General features: G+C 39.1%; 1 protein-coding gene across 1 annotated transcript; it reads left to right on the top strand.

The window, feature by feature from the left end:
• The first annotated feature begins 1,141 nt into the window (after positions 1-1,141).
• Positions 1,142-2,044, top strand: LOC145665294 (V-type proton ATPase 116 kDa subunit a 1-like). The gene has a single exon (XM_081732588.1). It carries the CDS (start codon positions 1,142-1,144, stop codon positions 2,042-2,044), a length of 903 nt encoding a protein of 300 aa, XP_081588714.1.
• The last annotated feature ends 22,468 nt before the right edge of the window (positions 2,045-24,512 follow it).

Raw genomic sequence — 24,512 nt, 5'->3', positions numbered from 1 at the left:
AGCTTATTCTAAATTAACAATAAAATAATAATTAGAGAAGTAACACTTTAGAAGCTTATTTACATGAGCTAGGAGTGGAATACACGGAGGCCAGATAACTTGGACATATCTCTTCTGAATAAAATATATGTAACTTTTTTTTTAAACTACGACAACATATAATGTTGGATATTCAGTATATACAATAGGAATATGAAAATAATATAAAATGTGGCCAGGCAAGCACTAAGCAGTATAAAGTTTAGAAGTTAAGGAATGTAGATCCGCATGATAGATTCAATCGGAGTACGACAAGCAACACACTTTTGTACAGCTAAGGCACAGGAGGTACATGTAGTGGCGTGATTACATGGACGAAATATAACCTGTATTTCTCGAGTGAAGCAAATCTTACACAGTGGGTGGAAGTTGCACTCAGGCAAACGGTCTGGGTGGTCATGAATTGAAGAGATAGTTTCATGACACGTGACAGGAATGCCCTCATCTTTAATCGTCAGTGAGTGAGACGGCTGATTTGCCGCATTGTTGGGTAAGGAGGTGGAAGACGACTTCAGTATTTGATTAATAAATTCAGATCCCTTTTTAAGGGAAACGTAGACACACTTGGGAGCATAACGAGTATGCTCAATCCACGGGTCGTCCTCTGGGAACCATTTATGGAGGCCTAGACCGCAATAGTAGCAGATGACTGCGTCGCCTTTCTCAGTGTAAAAGAAACCTGCAGTACTTAATGCTTCCGGTGTTTGTTTAAGGCTCACAGGCCAAGACTTAAAAGAATCTAAACGTGACTGTTCGGTAACATACTGACGATGTACAGGGCCCTTCACAGGTACTTCATCGTTTTCGGGCGATGAACGAGTTGGTAGGGGGTCCCGCTCAGAACGTGAATGTGGTCTCAGTTCGAGACATAGGCTTCCACACACGTCATGACCTGTTCTATGAGGGGTGGATCGAGGGATCAAGGGTACGTCCCCGACCTGGAACCCGCGGAGGAATGGACAATATGGCGCCCATAGCGTGTGTGCTTTGTGTGCAGTATCCCCTGGTTCAAATGAGCCAATCTCGATGTTACAGAAGATACATTTTACGTGGTCAGGTGCACGTAAGAAATAGAAGCCGTTGCAAGCCAAGAAATCTGACAATGAGCTTCGTTGCTGGAGTCATCTTACGTGAAAGAATACCAGATTTCGAGCGAATGCTGTGGAGAGCTTGCCGAGGAAATGTATTCTTGCGTCAAGCTGAGATCGAGACTCCCCTAGAAGACCCTACAACGGGTGACCAGGTGTTCAAATCAGTATTTATCATCTTCTTCCAAGGCGATCAATTGAAAGCCCGAGTGAAAAAGATCTGTGAAGGATTCCGTGCAACCCTTTATCCTTGTCCGGAAGCTCCAGCTGATCGTCGAGAAATGGCAATGGCTGTTATGACTAGAATTGAAGACCTAAATACAGTATTGGGTCAAACACAGGACCATCGTCACAGAGTTCTCGTTGCTGCTGCTAAAAATATAAAGAACTGGTTTGTAAAAGTTAGAAAGATCAAAGCTATTTATCATACTCTAAACTTATTCAATCTTGATGTTACGCAGAAATGTTTGATAGGAGAATGTTGGGTACCGGTAGCAGATCTGGAGACCATACAGCTGGCCCTTAGGAGAGGAACGGAGCGAAGTGGTAGTTCTGTTCCTCCAATTCTTAATCGAATGGAGACTTACGAGAACCCTCCAACTTACAATAGGACCAACAAATTTACAGTTCGGTTTCAAAACCTTGTGGATTCGTATGGTGTTGCGAGCTACAGAGAAGTTAACCCAGCGCCGTACACTATCATAACATTCCCATTTTTGTTTGCTGTGATGTTCGGCGATTCTGGACACGGAGTGCTTATGGCATTGTTTGGAGCTTACATGGTTCTACGAGAAAAGCCGTTGCAAGCCAAGAATCCTCACATTTGTACTGGGCGATTCAGGTACAGTCTTAAAATTAAGCCTCTGAGCTACGAACTTCGATGTTACTTCTCTTCCATTAAGGTACCAGTTACTTGATTCCAGACTAGCGACCGAAGAAAACGCTCAGTTCGAGGTTAATCGCGGATTAATACAGAATCCGTCAGCTAGGAGGAAGAATACGAGAGAGAGAAGTATAGGTTCATTCCATCGAACCTGTCCTGTGCGTATGTTGCACAGGTGGTGGAGCCCCCAAACCAAACTCACACACCAACTTACTAACAATAAATGTAACAGATTTTGGTTACATTTATGCCAATCTCGAGCCAATCTCGATGTTACAGAAGATACATTTTACGTGGTCAGGTGCACGTAAGAAATAGAAGCCACTACGAGCCAAGGAAGCTGGCGTGATGAAAGGTACCGACCAGTTAGTAAAGGTGGACAAGCGAACTCGTTCTTCCCGCAGATCGTACGTTGATGGAAAGGGCGTGTTTGTGCTTGGGTCGACATCCATGATCTGGAAAGATATTGACAACGAAATTTTGTGCTAGCTAGCTTATTTCGTACGTAATTGATACTGATATATAACTATCCCGTAACACTTAAATAGTGCGGAGGGGTAGGGGGTGAGGTTCTGTGGCAATAGGGTTGTCTTCGTCGACGACGTCGAAGTAGTATATTTCTGCGCAATATAATTACTGTCATAATACTAGCTGATACACCAATAATAAGGGAAATGAATACCAGGATGATATTAATAATGAAGATAGTATAATAATCATTAGGCATGAGTGATTGATATGATGTATGTGATTTCAAAGTACAAGGATGACAAAAGAACGGTACTAACGAATGAGTAATATGCTTCAACCATTGTACCGGAATTAGCTTCACTACGCGGGACTTTTGTAGTTTATCTGTTATACAAGGATATATTGGTTTTTGAGTTATGCCTTGTAGTTTTACTGAACATCTGCACCCAAGATTGATTAAGAAACTGCCATAGTTGTCTGGTGAAAACATGTTTGGAATATCGGCTTCTGGACATAGTATATGAATTGATAATTCATGACGTGCCAAGATAGTTACGGCAGTGAAGTTTAACCTATGAAATAACCCTATTTCTGGTAAGTATTGGCAAGTCATAGGACAATTTTCATGAATTGCGGAAGAATTCGAATGAATAAGAGCCGTGAGGCATGGTAGTGTGCCGAATTCGTGTGGTTGAAATTCGCGAGCAAGACAGATGGATTCTTGTGACAAATGACAATCCGCTGTTAAAAGTTTCTTCCCCGGTGATCTTAAAACCACTTGCCGTATCGGTAAGTTGACATGACAGACTTGTTCTTCCCTTTGGAAGGGAATAAGTCGGAGATGTAGGAGCTGTAATGTAGATCCACGTTGCCGTAAGGGTAACTTAATAGCCATGACAACTTTTGTTGGGGCTATTATGCATTCACTGAACTTATACGAGTATACAATTGAAATATCAGAGGCGGGAATAACTAGTTCATAAGTTGTTGATTGTAGCTGCTTTTCGAGTTCCAATGTTAGGTTATATAATAAACTCGGGGTAAGCATTACTGGAGTGATGGTGTTGGTCACACAGGCTGATAGTAGCTGATTCCAGGTAGAAATATCATGAACTGTTCGCAAAGTTTTCCAAGGGATCATAGATGAGTGTTGTGCTTGCCGCAAGTGACTAAGAAAAGTTGTTAATTGCGTATCAGTAATCCAACTTTGTTTGACATTAACTTTGGTGATAAAAACAAAAGGATAACCTTGTTGACTATGATCTTTCATCAAAATTTCCAGGTCATTTTGCGGTAATTCATTCCAAATGTTAGTAGAGGGTGGAATGAAAGATTCATATTGGAATTCCAGGACTAAAGGCAATGATGAATCATATAGTAAGACATGTGGATCATGTTCAGTAATAATACCGGAATGAGCAAGTGTTGAGAGTTCGAAGGTGTGTGCGCTAGTAAAATGGGTCATCATAAGAAATGAAATCATAGGTAGTCATAAAGGGGTGTGGCGAACTGAGGGAGTTGGATGACTTCTTGAATTCTGAAGTTGTTCAGAAGTTGAGTGAGGCGTATTAACGTTATTACCTATAAGTTACATTAACTTCACCCATACTACCTTGTAACAACAAACTAATATTAGGCCCAACAATGTGAGTCCTATCACGACATACACTATGAGTTCGGTCCATTCATGGATGATGCCTTGAGCTTTAACCGGTGTTGGGATTGTGAATATAAAAGGCCATAGATTCGTTCGTAGCTGGAAGGCTACGTATATCAGGCCAAGAGTTATAACAGTATTCCAAACTAACAAAATAGTTAGATACGGCCTTCCTGTAATATTTGATACATGAAGGTCGTGAGAGAATGTTACTGGGATTTCATTTTCGGATTTTATTGGGGGACTGTAATAGTTTACCCTCACCGTCCAATTCTGATTCAACGTTGTGTTTAAGTCCGTAAATTCCAATTCATCAAACAGGTTCTTGGGTAGTTTAAGAGTTTCGAAGGGTAACCACGTCAAGGGTAATAGTCGTTTCACTGAGGGGTTGGATATTGAATCTTGAGAGCAGGGAAACCTTTCAGGGATACGTAACTGTTGTGATATTTCCAATGCACATTTACAGTTAAGATTGATCTTGAGCGATCCGGGGTTTAGTGGATTCTGCCTGATAACTTCAGTCTTTCCGGGACATCTTAGAGTCATTTGTGGTGGCGGATTAGAAATGAGAATGTTGTCTTGATGTAATGGTGTCACAATTGTATGCTTATGCGGAAGACATTCGAACGCACAGAATTGGTTTATTTCTGCAACAGAAGACGTTCGCCACAAATGATAGATACAGTTTGGAGCTTGAAAGGAAGTAAGTATGATTTCAGGAATCTTGCAAAGTCCATCAGGACGGTTTAAACAAGACGTTACGTCATAGTTGGTTAAGATAGTATCCGTATCAGAATTTGTAACTATGATAGCCTTCTCATGTGTTATTTTGCATGTTTGATTCTGGTAATGAAACGGAAGAGGAATCAAACGAAATAACTTGAAGGGCTTTTCCCCACTAATTATGGGAACTTTAACAATTAGTGTTACTCGATTGTCCACGAAATGGCAAGTTGTTGTTCGCAAATTATAGTAGCGGAACAATTCTGTACGAGGTATGGCCAGAAAGTATCCCTGTTTTTGTAGTCGAGCCTCAAGTGTTCGTAGATCCTGCGTAAGTTGTTTTGGATTCACTGCATTTAAGGACATAGTACCCTCAATGCAGGAGGAGTGAATATCCTTATTTTGTCGTTCGTACTGCATGGTAGCCAAGAGTTTACTCAGAACAAGAACTTGCACGGACAGTGCAGTATTATGATTTCTGAATTCTTGTTCAATTACACGATTAACTGCTTTCTGGAGTGACTTTACTTTGGATTGGACAGCCTGTAAAGCGTTATTAATTTGAACTGACAAGTTCTTCGTCGAATCTCGTGTTAGAAGAACGTCTCGATGATCAAAATGTACCTGGTTAATCAAATGATTCAGTATCTCTTCCATTTTTCTTTGATTAACTACGTAGTTCTGAAATGTACTTTTGGAGACGGTGTTACAGCACCATGACAGAAAATTACCGACGAAGTCTAAGCCTCGTTTGGATTTTTCAGTTCGAAACGCGGATAAATCTAGGGCTTCTTGTTGCAATTGTACCTTTGTGACTTTCTGGATGTCGATGATAGACCGCAATATCTGACATGAGTGTTCAAGTGCGTCGCGAGATTGATCACAATAGCCAGAAGTGAATGCTTGTTGAAGAGTATTAAACTCATCGTGGAGCTGAGGTAAGCTATAGATAGGTAAAGTGTATGCTAGTATTGCTAGCTTATGATAAGCTACCTGTGACGTCAGCTGTTCCCAATATACTCCGGCATTCGCCAACAGGGGAACAGTGGAGTCTTGGATAGAGTGTGGTATAGTAACACTAACTATACCCAACATAACCACGAAATGATGTTGGAACATTTTTGTTTCCTGAAACAAAATAAAACGGAAGTTACTTTTTTTTTTAATGACCAAGTCTGCTATACTTGCAAGAAAACAATGATTTTAGTATGGTCTATTCGTGTGTTTATGGCAGCACAACTGCGGAAATAAACTTCCTCGAAAAGAAAATATATTCTTGTTGTACTGTTTCTGTTTAAATAACTATAACGTCGCAAATGTGAATTTTTAAACTAACTGTTATAACTATACCGGATCTTGTGGTGCAGATGCCGTATCACAACTACAGCAACAGGGTGCATATATATATATATATATATATATATATATATATATATATATATATATATATATATATATATATATATAGGGGAGATAACTCTACCCTTTGCTATTGTAGATATTTAATTCACTTCCGTTTTACATCCGTATTGTCTCATTAAGGTCTTGTTACTAGGAAAATGTTGATTTTAGTAGGGAACTCGTACCATGTATATCATAATAAAAATCTTATCCTTTTAGGAACATTTATGCGAATAAGTCATGCGATATATATTTCTTGTACTTCCTAATGTGCCTTGAAATTTACCGCTTAGCATGCTCTGTAGAATACATTTCTTTTTTAATTTAAGAATGTGTTGTATTATTTCATGATCAGATAAACTTATGTTGGGATTTTTATTTCCTAGCTAGTCATATGGTTTCCTGGTAAATTTGCCGTACTGGAAAAAGAACATCTCTGATGAAGAAATGAAAAAATTGTTCTGTATAAGGGACCGTTATATTACTTGGGTTGCTGATTTGTTTTGTTCGCTTGTACTCCGGATGTCAAAGGATTGATAATCTTAAAGGTGAGGAGAGGTTACATGACTAGAAGACAGTCACTAATTCTAGTCTTGCTACCGGTTGTATAAGCAAAATTTAGATTATTTGTTCCGTTTGTCAAAGTTTTGCGTTTAAAAAAAATGAGAGCGGATATCCTAAATTCCTTCTTCAAGTAATATCAAATATTCTGTCTTTATTAGATAGTAGTAATGCTGGACTTCGGTAGTGAGGAGGATTTATATTTTCTTGAAATTGTCAGATTTCATAATGCGCTATGGTGGTGTATCATAAGTGAGGAACTACCCATTATTCTTTCTCTTGACGGTACCGAAGTGTTATCAAATGCACTGCCCTCTTACGTACCCATAGGACTGAACTTAGTTCCGCTCAAAATCATGTTAGAACAATGGACTATTCGCCTTCGTGAGTGGCTTATCGTATGGGTCGAAAGGTGGCCTGGCCACAAATTGTTTCTTTCCTTCCAGCACTCAGACGGAAAGATCAGTGCAAAATTGGAACTAATAGATTAGGTAAGATTTTCTATGGATATTTCGGTTTTAATACTCAAAAAAATAGTGGAAGGTTAGACGCGAGTGTCATTCGGATTTACAATGAAATGCGTTCTTCTTCTAACACTTCGTTCCAAGTTACCGGTCTAGATGCTACTCGCAATTGAAGTGATGTTTCGTTTGTATCCATGACGAGATACAAACGGAAGCCAAAGCCGTAGGTGGCATACACATCTTTCATCCATCGTCTGGTTCTAGATCCGAATCCCCGTAACCATGCTTTGAAAAGAAGAAAGCTTCTCATTTTATAGTACCTTAATGCAAGGTAACGTCGCAAATAGTAGCGGAAAAAGGGTGGTAACATCCTGGTTGCTTGCCGGGGAGGTATGAAGGCAAAAAGCTTCTCCCAGAGATTCCGCTCCCAAAGAGTGGGATGATACTACTCTTATTATTTGTAATATGGCACTTCTGATCTCCAAAACTGGAACTCGTAGGAGTAGCCATTTCCCGATAGGGACAACAGGAACAGTGATTCCGTAGCCACTGACCTAGACTGGACATACTGGATACTGGTTATAATTCCTTCGGTCAGGCTACTAATAGCTTCCGTTAATTCGTCTACAGACAGTTCTCTACCTGCATGGCCTGTACAAATTACTTCTAAAGAATCAAGGAAATCGTGCGTTAAATGGATATACACTAAGTCTGGTGAAATCCTTCGATTGATGATGGTAAGAATTTGAGCAGCAAAAGATTTGGCAAAATATTTTGAAGTTGTCATACGCGTTACAAGCGACATGGAGAAAAGAATGTAAGGTCACTTACAATCCTGACTTCGTGGTGTCGTGAGAACCGGTAACTTTCTTGGTATCTTAAAGAAAAGGAAAATAAAACTGGAATATAGTTTGTTCATTACCAATCTGTGAATTTTAAGATGTAGGTTAAGGTTAACTTAAGATTACTTAATTTCTTGTAGTTTTTCATTTTACTAATAATACATAGGACATTTGATATATATATTTTAGTCATCTCATAGATTATAGATTCTTATACATTGCAAAAGCAAAAATAACAAATTATAAAAAACTAACTAGGTATCTCTGTGTTTTGTCTCTTTACAGATTCATGGATTTATTTCGTCATCTACGCAAGAAGGGTCAAACGTTTAATTCATAAGCCGGGGACTCAACGAGAATTAAGGTACGCCGTAATTAATAACTTGTGCAATTGGAATAACTTTAATTTCTATATTTTGTTTGGTTTGCAGACATACTTTTGCTCGTTCCTCGTGTTATCAAATATTGCTGGTCCTTTTTTTTTTTTAGTGGTCGATTCCATGTAGGCCGGCAGGATTTACCCACCAGGGTAATCCTATCTTTTGCATATACCAACTATACATTCGCATAACCTTGTCAATTCCACAGCCATATTGTGCAAATTGGTTTGGTGAATGGGGACAAGGAATCTCTGGATCGGGTAATAGCTCCAGAGGGGTGGTAATGAACGGCTTCAGGTCCATAACGAATAGTTGTGGAAATAATTCCCTTAAGGTGGCAGCTGTTATCTCACCGTAAGTGAATATAATTGACCCAACGGGGATACGAGGTCGTAATTCTTCGACAGCTTCATCGAGATAGCAGTCCCCTTGTTCATATTCTAACGGATAAATCTGTTCATACAACCAGATGGTAATTTGTTGTGCTTGTGTAAGCTGATCGAAGTCTATATAGGGTTTTAAGGTATAATTAAGCGGATTCAGTTCAAGTTCCTGATCGCTAAACCGAGGAGGTACTAGGAGTACCGATAGTTCTTTGCATATATGGACCCCAGGTGATAATTGCAAGCTTTCGAGAGCGAAGAAATAAGCGAGTGCTATATAGTATCTCTCGTTCTCGCTTACGTCCGCTTCCCATGTCGCGTGAACATCGTCCACGTGGAAATTCACAGGTTGTTCCATCGCCTGCGCCATTTTAACTAATTTCTTTCTTAAATCTATAAGTAATAAAAGAATCACACAATAGTCCTATGTTGATGCTTGCCTTATAATTTACTTAATTTAAGTAGAGATTTATGCTAGTCTAGATATAAATCTCTAAATTTCCATAAAAATTTCTAAATTTCTTACTTCGGTGATAATAACATAGTCTACTTCTTACGATAACCAAAAAACAAACTATTAAATTACTGGCCCTACCCCCTATGATTCCCCCTAGCTCATTAGAATTCTTCTCTTTTTTTAATCTTCCTTATTTTGCGTCGCTGGAGGAGTAACTTGCTTCTCCACAGGTTGGGGTCTATTAGAGTATTTTGGTCGCTGCTGGTCTTGGGAAGATCGGCTAGAGAAAGGTTGCTTATTTATACTAGGAACAACTCGCCAGTTATTGATGCCATTACTCCTAGAACCGTTTATTTGCGGACGCTTCGCTGGTGCTTTATCTGTCAAGGGTACACCTGAAATATGGATGTTAGCCCAGCATTGAGCTCTCAAATGCCTAGCTCGTCCACATCTGAAGCACAGTAAGGGTCTCTTAGTTTTAGATTTTTCGGAGTTTTCGACCGCAATTGATTGTAATTTCTGGGGGGTCGCTTTAGGAGATGGTTTTCGAGGATACGGAGATCTTGAAATCCTGACTACCGATTTAACAGCAGGTGAGGGAGAAGTTTGTGCCCGACGTATCCGTGAGTGGGCACGAGCCTTTTCGTAACGTTCCAGAGCGAGTTTTACCTCTTCTGGTGCATCACATCCTTTTTCAATTACATAACTAAGGGCGTCAGCTGGTAACCCCCGTAACAGGTGTTGGAATTTATCCTCATACTCATATTAGGAGATACACGCTGACAAAGTTTCATCATTGCAAAATAATACTGTGAGTACGTTTCTTCAGGTTTCTTCATCCTACTATGCAAACTCGCGTAACTGTCAGAAAGTTTATCTGTATTACCAAATGCTGTACGTAGCTTACTTTTGGGCGTCCTCAAATTTTGCCAGAGATTGTAGTTCATCGCAGTGTAGTTCGTAGAAATCGCGGGCAGGTCCGTATAAATAAGCTACCAGGTATTTGATAGAATCTATGTCACTCCATTTGTACAGCTTTGCGGCTAATTTGAACGTCTGGAGGAAATCTTCCAGAGATTCTCCAGGTGTCCCACCGTAGCTGTCAATTTTGATCGTAGGGACTTTTGGCGACATAGTTACTGTACTATTTGTAGCCATGCCAATTGTCAAACAGGCAATTCAAGCAAACACAAGCTGAATCTTGTACTAAGTTTTAAATTAACTTACGTGACTGAGATGAGTAACCAATATTTTCAGCTTTTCAACCAGATGAAGGCGTTCTGTGAACGAAAATACATTTTCCTTAGCCAATATAAACGTAACCTGTAAGGCTAAATTAGGTATTGAAATTAGGATAACCACGGAACAATTTGCTTACTGATTATTATCTGAGCTTGTAGCCTAAGGGATCTAGATCCATTTTTTTTAAAGTTTTATGATTGTAAGGTTTTAGCAGGTATACCTGTTCAATTATTTAGAGGAGCTCCTTGAGATTATAGTCTTGTTAGCCAGCTAACACTGATGTTTGACCTTTTTCAGTGACTTAGATTTTGGGCAAAAGTCTAAACATAACCAATTGTCTGTATCTATTCCATTCCATCTTTGGTGCCTTGTCACACTCACACTGGTCAGCTGCCAAAATGTTTTCCGACATCAAAAATAGAAAGGAATACTTAAATTTAATTTGATAGTTTGAATTGGGACGTCCCTTTTAAGATTACTTTTAGTTCCTGCGTAGCGACTTCGAGTATGGTGAGAAATGGGCCCGTTCACCGCACTCAAGGTAACTACACGGTAGCTTCGAATGATCTATGCTCTTGTCATTTAATCCTCGTCACTATCACTGGTCGTGTCACCAGTGGCCGGCGAATTTCGAGTATAATATTTCTTTAACCTTTCGATAGTAACTATCTGGGTTTTATTTGGATTGGCTACAAGTTCTATTTTACAGGCGTTCGTGGGAGAGATATTTCGTAAGTAATAAGGCCCCACAAATTTATGTGCTAGCTTAGGGCTAATTCCCTTCTTCGGGAGATAGTCTCTACACAAGACTAAATCTCCAACCTTTAGTTTAATCGGCTGTCGATTCTGATCTATCCGTAATTTTGTGCGTTGCTGTGCTTGCGTCATAGCCTGTTGAGCTAATCGGCGTATTAGACGTAACTGTCTTTGATGTTCTTGTATCTTAGTAAATTGATACTGAACATCGAGCTGGTTCGGAAACCTGGCTTTCTGTCCGAATACAATCTCGTAAGGAGAGTACTTCCGGATAGGTGACGTGGATATATTGTAAGCGTATGCACATAGTCGCACATACTCTGCCCACCGTGTCGGTTGTTTCGCAGTATACTTAGCAAGAAAACTCGTAATGACAGAGTTAAATTGCTCGCACAATCCGTTCGTAGATGGTTTGAACGCTGCCGTTCGAACATGTTTTATGTCAAACAGGTCGTTAAACTCAGCCATCACTGCTCCACAGAAGTTCGTCCCCTGGTCCGTCAAAATGGTTTTTGGTGGACCATACCGCGTGATTAACTCATCAAGAATTGCCTTAGCTACCGTAGGCGCTTTCATGTTACGTAATGGTACTAACCCGGTCAAATGACTAAGATACTCGACCATAACTAGTATGTATATGTAACCGGCACTAGGATGAATCAGTCCAAACAAATCTAAACTCCATCTATGAAATAACTCATCTTTCACTGGTAAAGGATGAAGAAATCCTTGTTTCCTTTCTCTCGGAATATTCACTCGTTGACATTCATCGCAAGAGCGGATATAATCCTTGATAATTCTTCCCATATTCGGGAAGTAATAGCGTTCATTAACTTTTGAGTACGTACGAGAAAACCCCGTATGACCTCCGCACAGAGGTGAAGTATGTGCTTCTTGCAAGACGTCGGAAATGGCTTTCTCTGGTACTACTATTTTATTAGCTTTATTCATAACTCGGTGTAAGATTCCGTCTATTAAAACATAAGGTTTTAAGACGTGATCTGTGGGGTTATGCTTCTTCTTCTGGATAAGTTCTTGAATCCTCGAATCTTCATGTTGCAATTTCTTCCAATCAATCTTAGGACTTAGCGTGAGTTGAGATATATCTACACAGTCTTCTTCCTGCCCCTATTTAGATCGTAATTCTTGTTTTAAGGGACATCTTGATAGGAAGTCGGCTGTAACATTATTTCTACCGCTTACATGTTCGATAGTAAATTCATACGGTTGAAGACGAATTGCCCAACGCATCAGCCTAGAATTTAACATTTTGTTGTTCTTTAAATAACAGATTCCACAGGCATCTGTTCTCACTATAAAAGGTCGCTCAGCGAGCAGAAAATGGAAATGTAAGATAGTTTTTGTTATCGATAATGCCTCCAATTCTGGTATGCTGTAATTAAGTTCTGTTGGACTTAATGATTTTGAAAAATATGCGATGGGATGTTTCTTATTATCTTCCTTAACTTGGGCCACATAACCTCCGAGGCCCTCTTTGCTGGCATCTGAGTAAACAATTACGTCTTGTTCAGGGTCAAAATGTGCGAGAATTGGGGCCGATATGAGACATTGCTTAAGTGTCCCAAGCAGCTTGTTCTGTCTCGCCGAACTCAAATTTTGCGTCCTTTTTAGTCAGTGCTGTAAGAGGTTTCACTATTTTAGAAAATCCTGGTGCGTAAGACCGATAAAATGAGCAAAGTCCGATAAAACTTCTGACCTCTTTAAGGGTTGTAGGGTAAGGTACTCTAGAAATAGCCTCTACCTTAGCAGGGTCAACACGAATGCCATATTTGCCGGCGACATGTCCGAGTACGGAGGCTTCTTCATAGGCAAAGAAAACTTCTTTGGGTTAAGTTTGAGATTGGCTTCTCTCAGCCGTGTTAGAATAGCCCTTGTTCTTTCTAGTAGAGCCGGAAAGGATGGACTAGGACAAATAAGATGATCCAAATACACTATTAAATATTTCCACTTCAAGTCAGAGAACACGACCTCCATCATGTTCTGAAAAAGGGCTGGCGCTGTCGCCAATCCAAAGGGTAGTCGTAAGAATTCGAACTTACCGCTGCTACAAACAAAGGCAGTCTTCTCTACATCGCTAGGTTTTACTAGCAATTGGTGGTATCCCGATTGGAGATCTAGCGTGGTAATGAGTTGTGTCCCATTTAGGAAGGTTAAAACCTCGTCAACGCGCGGAATCGGAAATATATTAGGTTTTAAAATAACATTAAATTTTCTGTAGTCCACGCAGAAGCGAAAAGAGCCGTCCTTTTTTTGAACTATGACGACCGGACTTGAATACGGACTCCTGCTCGGCCTGATAATGTTGCTATCCAGCATTTTCTGGACCTCTGCTGCGATTATTTCCCGCTGTTTTGGCGTCTCACGGTAGGGAGGATAAGAAATAGGAATATCTGTAGTTGTTTCTAAAGGGCACATAAATTTGTCAGTTGCAGCCGTAAGACAAGATTTATCCCAGGCTACAACGTCCCTAAATTCCATAAGTAAGTCCAGTAATTGGTCTCTTTCATGGGGTTCTAAGTTCGTTCCTATGTTCAGAGCCTTATCCAATTCCTCCTTAGTTTGAGGTACCTTCCGCGGTGTCTCAGGTATTTCCTCGTCGTCCTTTTCTTCCTTGTTAGTAATCTGTATAATTTGGTTAATTACATGATTTTCTTCACACGGATATTCCTGCAAGGACTCCGCATGAGGGATAAGTTTTCCTAAGTATAGATCTTTTGGCAAAGTTTTGGTCCGATCACCACCAGTAAAAATGGTCAAGTAAATCTTGCCATTTTCATTAAAAACCGGTCCCCGAGGGATTATACAAGAGTACCAGTATTGGATTCCTTTAGAAGGTATAAATTCCCATAATTTAATGTCTAAGGTTGGCGCTGCAATTTCAATGTCATAGCACGTTGTAGCCGATACACGCAAGTTGGATGGAAGGTGTACTTTAAAAACGTTTTCAGGGTAAAGTTCGGACACATGTTCACCGAAACCAAGAGGGTCTCCTCGTAGATTCTGTCTAGAAACGTCCTCGGATGGAAGTTCTACCGATGAGACCTCTGTGAGTTTTGTATTGGTTGCACCAAACACTGAAGGTAACTTCCCTACTTCAGACTGCGTCTCGCACGAACTATCCTTTTCAGGTTCGTGGGGCACCTGATGATTACCAGGAAAAGCTCCTACTGACGAATTCATAACAGTTATGATGGGGGGTGTATAAGATCATTTTCTGTTCCGTTCTTTTTAAGCAGAGATTTTGACATAGCTTCCGTCTTAATTTTAAGGTCCGTTTTATTAGAAACTGTGGGGTTAACTGCTGGTGAAAGATGTCTTTTTTCCTTCGTTGTAGAAGAAAAAGAGTTATCTTCCCTTAAGAGAGACGGACTACTACTTTCCGGTTCATGAGCACTGGAAGTATTGAGCTGCTGGTTATTGCTATGTCCATGAAACTTCTTCTGTTTAGATAGGTATTTGGATGCATTACTTGTAAGTTCTTGAGGAGGCCTTTTACGCGCTCCCCGTGAGCGTAAGGCGTCCTGTGACTTGTTCGTTGTCTGAGAAATGTTACGTTTCCTTACTCTTCGAAATTTGGCAATTTGTTGTTCGTTTGGGCGACTAGCTGCTAATTTAGGAGGTGATTTGATATCCCTACCGTTAAAGTTCTTTATCCCTAAGCATGCTCTTCTCAGGGTGTCTCCAGGGGTAATTCTATGGTCGCGGTTAATTATTCCAAAATCGTAAGGCTTTGACAGACCCTTGTCCTTGTTATCATTATCGATCCTACGCTTGGTACGGGTATATTTCTCAACATGAGTCAAATCTATGTTTCTTACTACTTTCCTCTTTAAGTCTTTACAGTCTCTCGGAATCTCGAACCACAAATCCTCGACATGATTACCATTCTTGTCTGCTAGAGAAAGGTACTTGGGGTGAATAGCCATTACGTATTTATGAAGGAAATCAACCCCCAAGATTACATCGTATGAACAACTCTCGGCATCGATAATGACTGCATCAATGTACCTTCTACGAGTGGTTTTTAAATGATCCTTAAAGTAACAAGATGTCCTAATTACGAGGAGGTAATCCGTTGGTGCAGAGCCTACTCCTTTTATCTTTACGTAGCCCTTTAGCCTATCCGCGATAGGGAATTTGTGAGAAATATATTTACTAGATACGCACGTTATTTGGGCCCCACTGTCTATGAGTCCTGACGTCCAGCGGTCTCCTATCTTGATTCTAACAGTACAAAGCTGACCTTGACCTCTGCCTATTCCGTAGTCATTAACGTGGGTATTCTGATAGCATTTCCTGTCCTTCTCTGTCAAAATGTAGTCTGAAGAATAAGAGCACATTTGCACGAGATCGGGCCTTGTTTCCATCTTACTTTGCTGCCATTCCCAACAGTCATTTCTCCATAATACATCTTCACCATTACGTGTCTGCCTGGCTCCTTTGGCTGATTCATATTTCCGTAAACAGTCTTCATACTGCTCTAAATTGTCTGTATCCTCGATATTTAACATTAGATAGTAGAACACATCCGGCAACAGACTGGCCCTAAGTTTGCCCAATAATTCCATGCGGTCCAAGTATCCACGAACGTATTTGAGGTCCTTCATTAACCTGTTCAAGAACGATACACTATTTTCGCCTGGTTTCTGTTGTCTAGTTGCTATACTATATTCTAAGTCAGCCCGATACGCAATGTCCGGAAAAGCTAATCTCAACCTATCCTTCATTACCAGGTAACTCATTTCAGGTTGTGAACTCAACTCCAGTAGTACCCAATCGTATGCACTACCTGTAAGGCAGATAGGTAGGTAATCTCTCATTTGTACACTATCCCAATCGTATATATTAGCTACCCTTTCGTAAGATTGCAAGAAAATATCTACTGACTCGTATCTACCTGCCGAAAAACGAGGTATCTTAACATTTGGATAGATATGAAATTCCCTAATTTGCGTCGTAGTAGTACTAGTACTTTTATCCTCGCCCTCGGGCGGAGAAGAACGAGTATGAGCTGTCAATAGTAAGTTTGAAAAATGAGGTTTTTCTAAACTAGGTGGAGAGGGCGGCCTACTGGCCGGACTAGCTTTAAAGTCCTTCTCGGATTTTACACTAAAATTTTCCTTCTCTACCGAATTAGCTTCTGGACAAGGCATGACCAATTTCTCATCACTGAAACTGTCATCTGTATATGATGTATGTAAGGAGGTTTCGTTTTTCACTTCTCCAGGGTACTTCGGAGAAGACCAAGGTTCGACGTAAGCCGAACCGGAAGAAGTTTCTAATTCACTTGAATGTTTACCGTTCAAATCTGTACCGTAGTATGAACTAGACGCGAAGTTTTGTACCTTATCAGTTTCAATTTCAGTAGACGGGAAGACTCTACTAACTGGGGAAATGAAGACCATTCGCGAAGGACCCTGTCCTTTTGTTTCTTGGTATTTTCTCATTTCTTTAGTCGCTGGAGATTCCTTATCACTACCCTTAGAACCAGTACTACATGTAGATGGGGAATTATTTCCTAAAGAGACCAAGTTCGTACCTATAGTATTTTGATCTGTTTTAGTTATACTCCGGCGAGGAGGGGGGAGTGCGGAAGATTTTTCTTCCCCATTTTCTCCCAAACAGACAACCGACTCGTCATACTCAGCATAATCGAATATCCTTTGTATGTTATCAAACAATCGTCTTTCGGACCAGGAATCGCTATTTTCTTCTTTTTCTTCGTTCACGATGCCCATCTGACTGTTACTACCGAGATGACTGGGGGTAGTGTCACTCTCTTCTTTTTTCTCTGGGGAAGGAATATTTCTTGCCGAAACGGTGTTAACATCGCTATCTTCTTCCTTGTCCTCAGGTATGAAATCTTGCATCATTCGTTGATGTGTTGAGGCGATCGCTGGATGACAAAGATGATAGGAGAGGTCTTCGTCAGGGCTCTCTAGAGAGAGCGGAGTCTCGTCGCTATGAGGTAGTCTCGGCGCCAAGATCGGACTGCTTTCAGGAAGATGTTCTGTTTCTTCTTCGGAGAGCGAATTTTCTCTTTCTAGCAGCTGTAATTCGTAACCTAACCACTCGTCTTGGAAGGACTGGTCGTCGTCTGAATCTTCACTACTAACGTCGCCATTTGACCATCTAACGCTCTTAACGGAACTAAGTAAATTATCAATTTCACCTAGCTGATCTAATTTTTGTTCCAACGGGATGTTTTTGTCAAACATAATGGGATGCGTTTGCGAAGCAACGGACCGTAGAACCTTAAGATCCGGATCCGTTTCAATGCGGATCATCTTAGGAAACCTATAGTCTGTCTGTACACTAACATCTCTTTTTGGCAAGGCTTCAGTTTGTATATCTACGTCAAATTTTCCTAACACTAAGTCTGTAGGGCGTAAGCCCTCTATAACAGTTGAAGGATCGGTTTGGAAAACAAGACCTATTTTCTCGTCACCCACGTCTGGACGACGCAATACTGTAACTTGTATTTTCTTATTTCTCATTTGCTTAACCCAGGGTCGAACTAAGGTCCCTACCACTGGTGAAAATCCTGTCTCTAATGATTTTCTAACTTGGTCTACAATTTCATCATCCCTAGTCTGACTCAAAGAAATCGAGTCACTTATCTTACTCTCTTTTTCATTTTCCACGTCAATACGCGCATAAATAGGTTCTTCATTCATATCAGCGTCTAAAGGTTCACAACTAATATTAGCATATACGGGTTCCAGTCCAGACTGTTCAGGAACAGACTGATCAGGAATCTCTGACGGTTCATACTTAATTGGGAAATAAATTACTTCTATGCCCTCAGGCTCGTGTGAAGAAATGTGTTCCTTGTCGCTATTAGTGCTCGACTCAACTGCGATTGACTTATTTTCTAGAGCCTCTATTTCTGTTTCACTTCCCTGAACTAAGTTCGATTCGGTATTGGGAACGACATCTGAAATAGATTCTAATTCAATAGTCCCGCGAGGGTCTATTTGACCTGCAACGATTAATTCTGCTCTTTTTAACTCTTCTGCTAAGTCTAATTCGTTTGCTAAAGTCTTCGGATCGACTCCCGGTGGGGTCTCATTCATTTCCGTCTCAGTAAACAAAGTTCTATTAAAAGGTTTCTCACATGTTCCTGCGTAGACCGTCGCAGGGATTGGTTCAGTCCCTACCGGACTGGATGTTGCCAGTGGCGTCATTACGCAGCCAGAAGAAGGCGGTTCCTCTATCTTAATACTAGGAGGGTCAAGATATAGAGTTCTATCGGCACTAACATTCAGATCTCCTGAAGTATTTATTTGCCCCGGATTAAATGGAGGGGGAGGATATTCAGGAGGACCATATCCTGGCGATTTCATTTTGTGGCAATTTGTACAAAAGACATTTAGCCATCTATCTATAATATAATTATGCTTTCCATCATAAGCTGGTGAATTAGGACAATGTGATTTGACTATGTCCCGCAATTTTGTTTTTAGTTTCTGCGAAAAACTCATGTTTGTTTACAGTTTTCAGTTCAGCGAGTGCTCGTCCGTGACAATGCCCTTGTTAACCTACTTCTTATTTTAGCAATGACAGGAAGAAGACAAAAACGTTGTGGTTCATTGCGTTATTTCCTTCAATCGTACGGAAATAAAAAAAATATAATTCTAGATTGAATTTATCATAATAGACATACTTCCTTCTTCCTGTATATTTTTATTCCTTTAAAAAAATGTAGGATTTACGCAGTATATTGATATTCCTGTTATTTTTAAAACCAAATTTCATGCTCTGTTTGATTTTGTCTTCTTTTACTTTTTATCAAATTTTAATTTCTGATAAGTATCTCAAATTACGCCGATATTAATTCGCTATAAGGCTAGTAGGCTGAAGGGATTACATGCTACTAAGTACGTTCACTATTCGTTTCTTTTTAACTAGCGCAACAACACTGTCTATTTCTATAGTTTCCGAAGCACAACTTATAATATTAGCACTAAGTAATTTACGAAAAGAAAGATTAACTACATTTCCTGCGATAACATAACCAAGCAAGCCAAGGTAAATGTAAGGACTATACAAACCAAAAATATTGTACCCAAGGCACCTCCACCAAAATCTGTTACATTTATTGTTAGTAAGTTGGTGTGTGAGTTTGGTTTGGGGGCTCCACCACCTGTGCAACATACGCACAGGACAGGTTTGATGGAATGAACCTATACTTCTCTCTCTCGTATTCTTCCTCTTAGCTGACGGATTCTGTATTAATCCGCGATTAACCTCGAACTGAGCGTTTTCTTCGGTCGCTAGTCTGGAATCAAGTAACTGGTACCTTAATGGAAGAGAAGTAGCATCGAAGTTCGTAGCTCAGAGGCTTAATTTTAAGAGTGTACCTGAATCGCCCAGTACAAATGTGAGGATTCTTGGCTTGTACCTAAATCATTAAATGAGTCCAATAAATAAATAAATAAATAAGAATTCCATAATAAAGTATTTATTACGAAAGAAATCAAAAAGAAGAGAAGTACAATCGAGTTACATAAAGCGTGACCAGACTATTTATAGTTTAACTGACATTACTCCATCTTACATATATGTTACTAGCCTACAGACTGCTCCTCAGTTCGCGAAACTTCCACATATTGTAAAAATGTGAAGAGAAGAAAAAAAAAGAAAAGAGATTTAAGAAATACCAGGACTCGAGCAGCAAGTAAGGTGTTAATACTCGCGTAACCCTTTAGCTTTTCTTGGCATGTTATCGTTTCTTTAAGAAATTTCAAGTTAAATCATATTGATGGCGAACTTAGAAATAATTTCTAGGTTCGGCAGCATACCTGAGTCTGAAGTAGTAGCGCAACTGCTGCAAATTGGAGACGAGACCAGCGCAGGTTGAGTGCCGGCCCAAAACAGGATATCGGCAAGGTCGAACTCACCTCTTTTATACTCTCGGGGCGGTGGCTATTGCATCAGATTTCACCGTGTTTCATCCGATTGCACCGCTTCCCGTATTTCACCTTATTGCACCATATTGCACCACATGTGGGCGGATAGTCAAGGCCAATCTAGCTTCTTTCTATTGTCTTTACGACCTCTATCTCACCTTGAAGGAGTGTGTGGGCCGATAGCCAAGGTCAATCCAGCACCTTTCGAGGAGCGCGTGGGCAGGAGTCGACACGTGGCAGGAAGCAGAGTACAACTAACATTGCCGTTGCCCTAGCGGCCAACTATGGTACTAACCCATGCTAGGCTATACACCTCGCGGCGAAACTATATTTCTGTTGAGATTTATTATTTTACTATCTATATATTTAGGGTTTCCTTGTTCTTTCTTTACAACTGGATTTCGTTCTGCCATCATGAATGGCACAAGACCTTCTTTGCTTTGTCTTTTATATTTCTGTTCGCTGCTCTGCGGTCTTACAGCCAACAGGGGCCAGGAACACAGCTTAGCCAGGCAGAGTTTTAAATAAATCATTCCCGGAAGAATATTTTTCTCCCCTGTCTCCTGTCACTATGTCACCGCCACTAGCTCCCACTCCAAACCACAGAATCGAAACCCGGCCATCAGGGTTATCAGCGACTTTAGATGGTAACAATATATATATATTGTATTACTCTAAGTAGTGTCATAAAGACATTAAGTTTAAAAAGAACTAGAAGTAATACCGGGAAATATATGTATATATCCCGCAATCCCAGAGAAATCAAACAACCTGTTAAAATAACAATAATATTTTATTACAATTAACTTCTGTGGCTGCCTGATTTTTTGTTAGTAACTGAGAAAGAAAAATACATGGAAAGCAAAGGCAATATCTGAACAGTCGAGCCCAACCGAAAACGCTCGATAATAATACGGTTTATGTTAGTGTTTGACAAGGCGAGCCTATGGCTCCGAAAATATATATATATATGTTACTTAATTTCCTCCAAGGATTAGTACGCGATGTGGTCTGCTCACCAATTCTTTAAATTTAATATATTTTCTGCTAATTAGCTAATTACTAAAATGAAATTTAATATATATTATTAGTACCTAGTATTTTTTAGAAAAATTATATATATGCGTACACATACGTATTATTTATGAGATTCCATAACTGACTATATGTAATCGCATCCAGTACCTTACACATCAAACCAAGTACGTTACCAGTCTCCATTCACAGTAACAAATAGCCCTAAATTATTCTTTCCAATTATAAAAAAAAAACGCTTTCTATTATGTACTATCGTTTATTCTGGGACTAATATTCAATAGTAATTAATGCTATTGAACCCAGGGCTCTTATCATTCAAATGCAAGACGTAACCAATCACCTCTCGTCCACAAGGTATAACCATCAAATCATTCACTCAGTTATAAATTGTATCCGTTCTTTAAACAAGCCATTTAATGTATTAAAACAACTAATAAAGACGATCAGAAAGTAACTCTCCCACTCCGTAATAGTGGCTTCTAAATAGAGCAAACATTAAAGAACAAATGTTATTGATTAATCCCAGATACTCTTTCTTTTACTTCTACACTTAATTTTTTTAACAGCCACAATACCAGTAGTCTTGAGTCTTACATAAACGCAAATAGCATTTATAATGATAACTGTATTAGTCACTTCAATATTACTTTTTTCAAACATGTTTCAACAAGAATTGTAAGTTACGAACCTTCATTTTAACTCAAAACTCTGATTCCGTACTTTCCCTTAGTATTACCTGCTTTACACTGCAACGAGACATTCGTAGCAGCCGGGCAGTAGGTGGCAGCTTATGTCGTCGCGCGAAGCACGCACGAGTCTTTTAAGCGGCGTGGGTTCCTACGAACACAGATACAACTGCCAACGTAACAGCTGGTGGTTCGGAACAAACAACTCTCAGCCTCAGTGCCCAGAGCGAACGAAGAATAAATTATGCTAGAAGATCTTGCTCCCCCTTGTTTTGTTACGAATCAATTAATTTCGCTACATATAAAGTTAACCGCCCCTCCAAAAAATTTACCTACATAAAAATAAATTTATTGATTACGTTGAAGAATTTAAGTTTCATATATATATATATATATATATATATATATATATATATATATATATATATATATATATATATATATATATATATACACAAATATAAATGACAATTTAACTCAGATCAATGATAACAAAATAATTTATAATAGTTAATACTTTTACACCCATTATTCGTTTTGAAGATCGTAATATCTTTATGGAAATTTAAATGATTTCTGATAAAGTAAGGAATTAATGTAACTTACAGTGACGCAGACTATTTTCTATCCAACATAAGAATTACAAGTGATGTAAGAACTCCGGAGTTCGTTCCTTTAAGTTGGAGAATGTAATTACTGCGAACAACCGTACAACGCTTAGGACCAGGAAAACATTCTACAGGCGCCTGTAAATATAAAATCTTGAACACAGTATAATTGATATAACAATATTTCCTTAGTCTAAGCTACACAAATTACATTAGCTTACATTAGGTATAACTGTTCGTGGTGGAATATATTTCTTTACAAACATAACAAGTCTTTATATACGAACACTCGGATCTTCTACTAGTTCAAGCCAGTAGCTTAACCCTAGGATGCATGACATGAATTGTACCGTAGTTTCCATAACACGGGTCTTTTCTGACCCATACTTGATTTCAATTGTATATGTGTATTTGTTAAGTATAAACATTTCATTCATATTTTCTCATTAAGTGAATGTTTCTTTTGATTGAGTTCTTTATTTATAATACATTTTATTTTTTATTTGAAATCGTTATTATTATACTATTATATAATACAACATGAAAATGTTTTGTTTGGCTATACACTAGCAAGTATTGTGTCAAGTTACAGAGAAAAAATAAATATTGTTGGCTAATGTAGTTATCAGCACGAAGTTATTATGTCTACTAACTTACAATTCCTAAAATATTTTTTCTGAAAACAGTTTCAGAGTATTTACATTGAAGATATTTCTTTTCAATATTTGCAGTCACAAAAACCTAATGGAACTGAATGTTCACTACACATTTTTTCTACATTTTATGCAAAATTTGGAATACTTTGTTTTTCTTTGTGGCACATTTCTGGCACCTCTTCCTTTCATTACTAACCCTTCCATTCTTCACAAGCAACAAAGGAAACTGAACGTTCACTACACACACACTTTTCACACTATATGCTTTCTGCCTTTGTATGACACTTCTGGCACATTTTCCTCTACTTACTTGCCGTTGCAGTCTTCAGAAACAACAAATGTAACTGAGTGCTCAGCACACATAGACACATACTTTTCACACTTCATACAAACTTTGGAAGACTTTCTGCCTTTGTGGGACTTTTGCCGTTGTTGATTGAGGTCCTTCCTTTTACCATCGCAGATGACTCCAATCCTTTCCATAGCAACCAAAACATGTTTTTAAAATGTAGGTTTATATGATTTGGCTAGTTCGTCACACAAATCTGTGAGAAATAATCTGCTGATACTTCACGTTCTTCTTGTAATTTGGTTATAGTGCAGTAAATAAAATATAGGCGTTCGGAGCTCCAATATCTAACATATTGAACCGAATTACCGTAGGCCATCGGCGAGTTTTACGTTTGACAGCTTTTTTCTCAAATTGTTATGGGTTCTCGTTTGTTAAGGATTCGGTGACATTACTCCATGCAGTTTTTGTTTTGTCAGTCCAGTCTTTCCGGTTGTGATCAATACCAAACTATTTATCTCGTGAGGTTTCTTCAGAAGTCACGCTTCTAACATAGATTCCAACACTTTCGACACTTTGGTATTCAATATCTTCACCTGCATTATCCGACACATTGTCTAAAGCACAGTTACATTCATCAAGAATACTTTAAATTTCCTTCTCAGCAAAATAAGCCATTGTCTTGCACTTCAACTCGATATAACACCAAATGCGCAATATATCACTCTTATTAGTCCATGTTGAGAGATGGTTATAGTTACTATGGAAAAAGTATAAAAAAGAAAAGATTTCATAGAACATATTAAGAATGTATTGTAAATACTACGTAAAATAGGTGAAAATTCATTTTGCAATGAACAAATGTCAATGAAACAATTAAAATACAATCAAATCTTTGTTTTAGTACACCAGTGTTTTGTTGACAGTTAAGAAACTCGTACGAAGCAATTGTAAC

The sequence above is a fragment of the Thermobia domestica genome, chromosome 11 (genome assembly GCF_964235325.1).
Source record: "Thermobia domestica chromosome 11, izTheDome1.hap1.1, whole genome shotgun sequence".
NCBI lineage: Eukaryota > Metazoa > Arthropoda > Insecta > Zygentoma > Lepismatidae > Thermobia > Thermobia domestica.
This window is presented reverse-complemented; position numbering and strand designations above follow the sequence as displayed.

What these genes read in the sequence shown, in the direction of transcription:
- LOC145665294 (XM_081732588.1), top strand. Translation starts at nt 1,142, where the DNA reads ATGAGCTTCGTTGCTGGAGTCATCTTACGTGAAAGAATACCAGATTTC.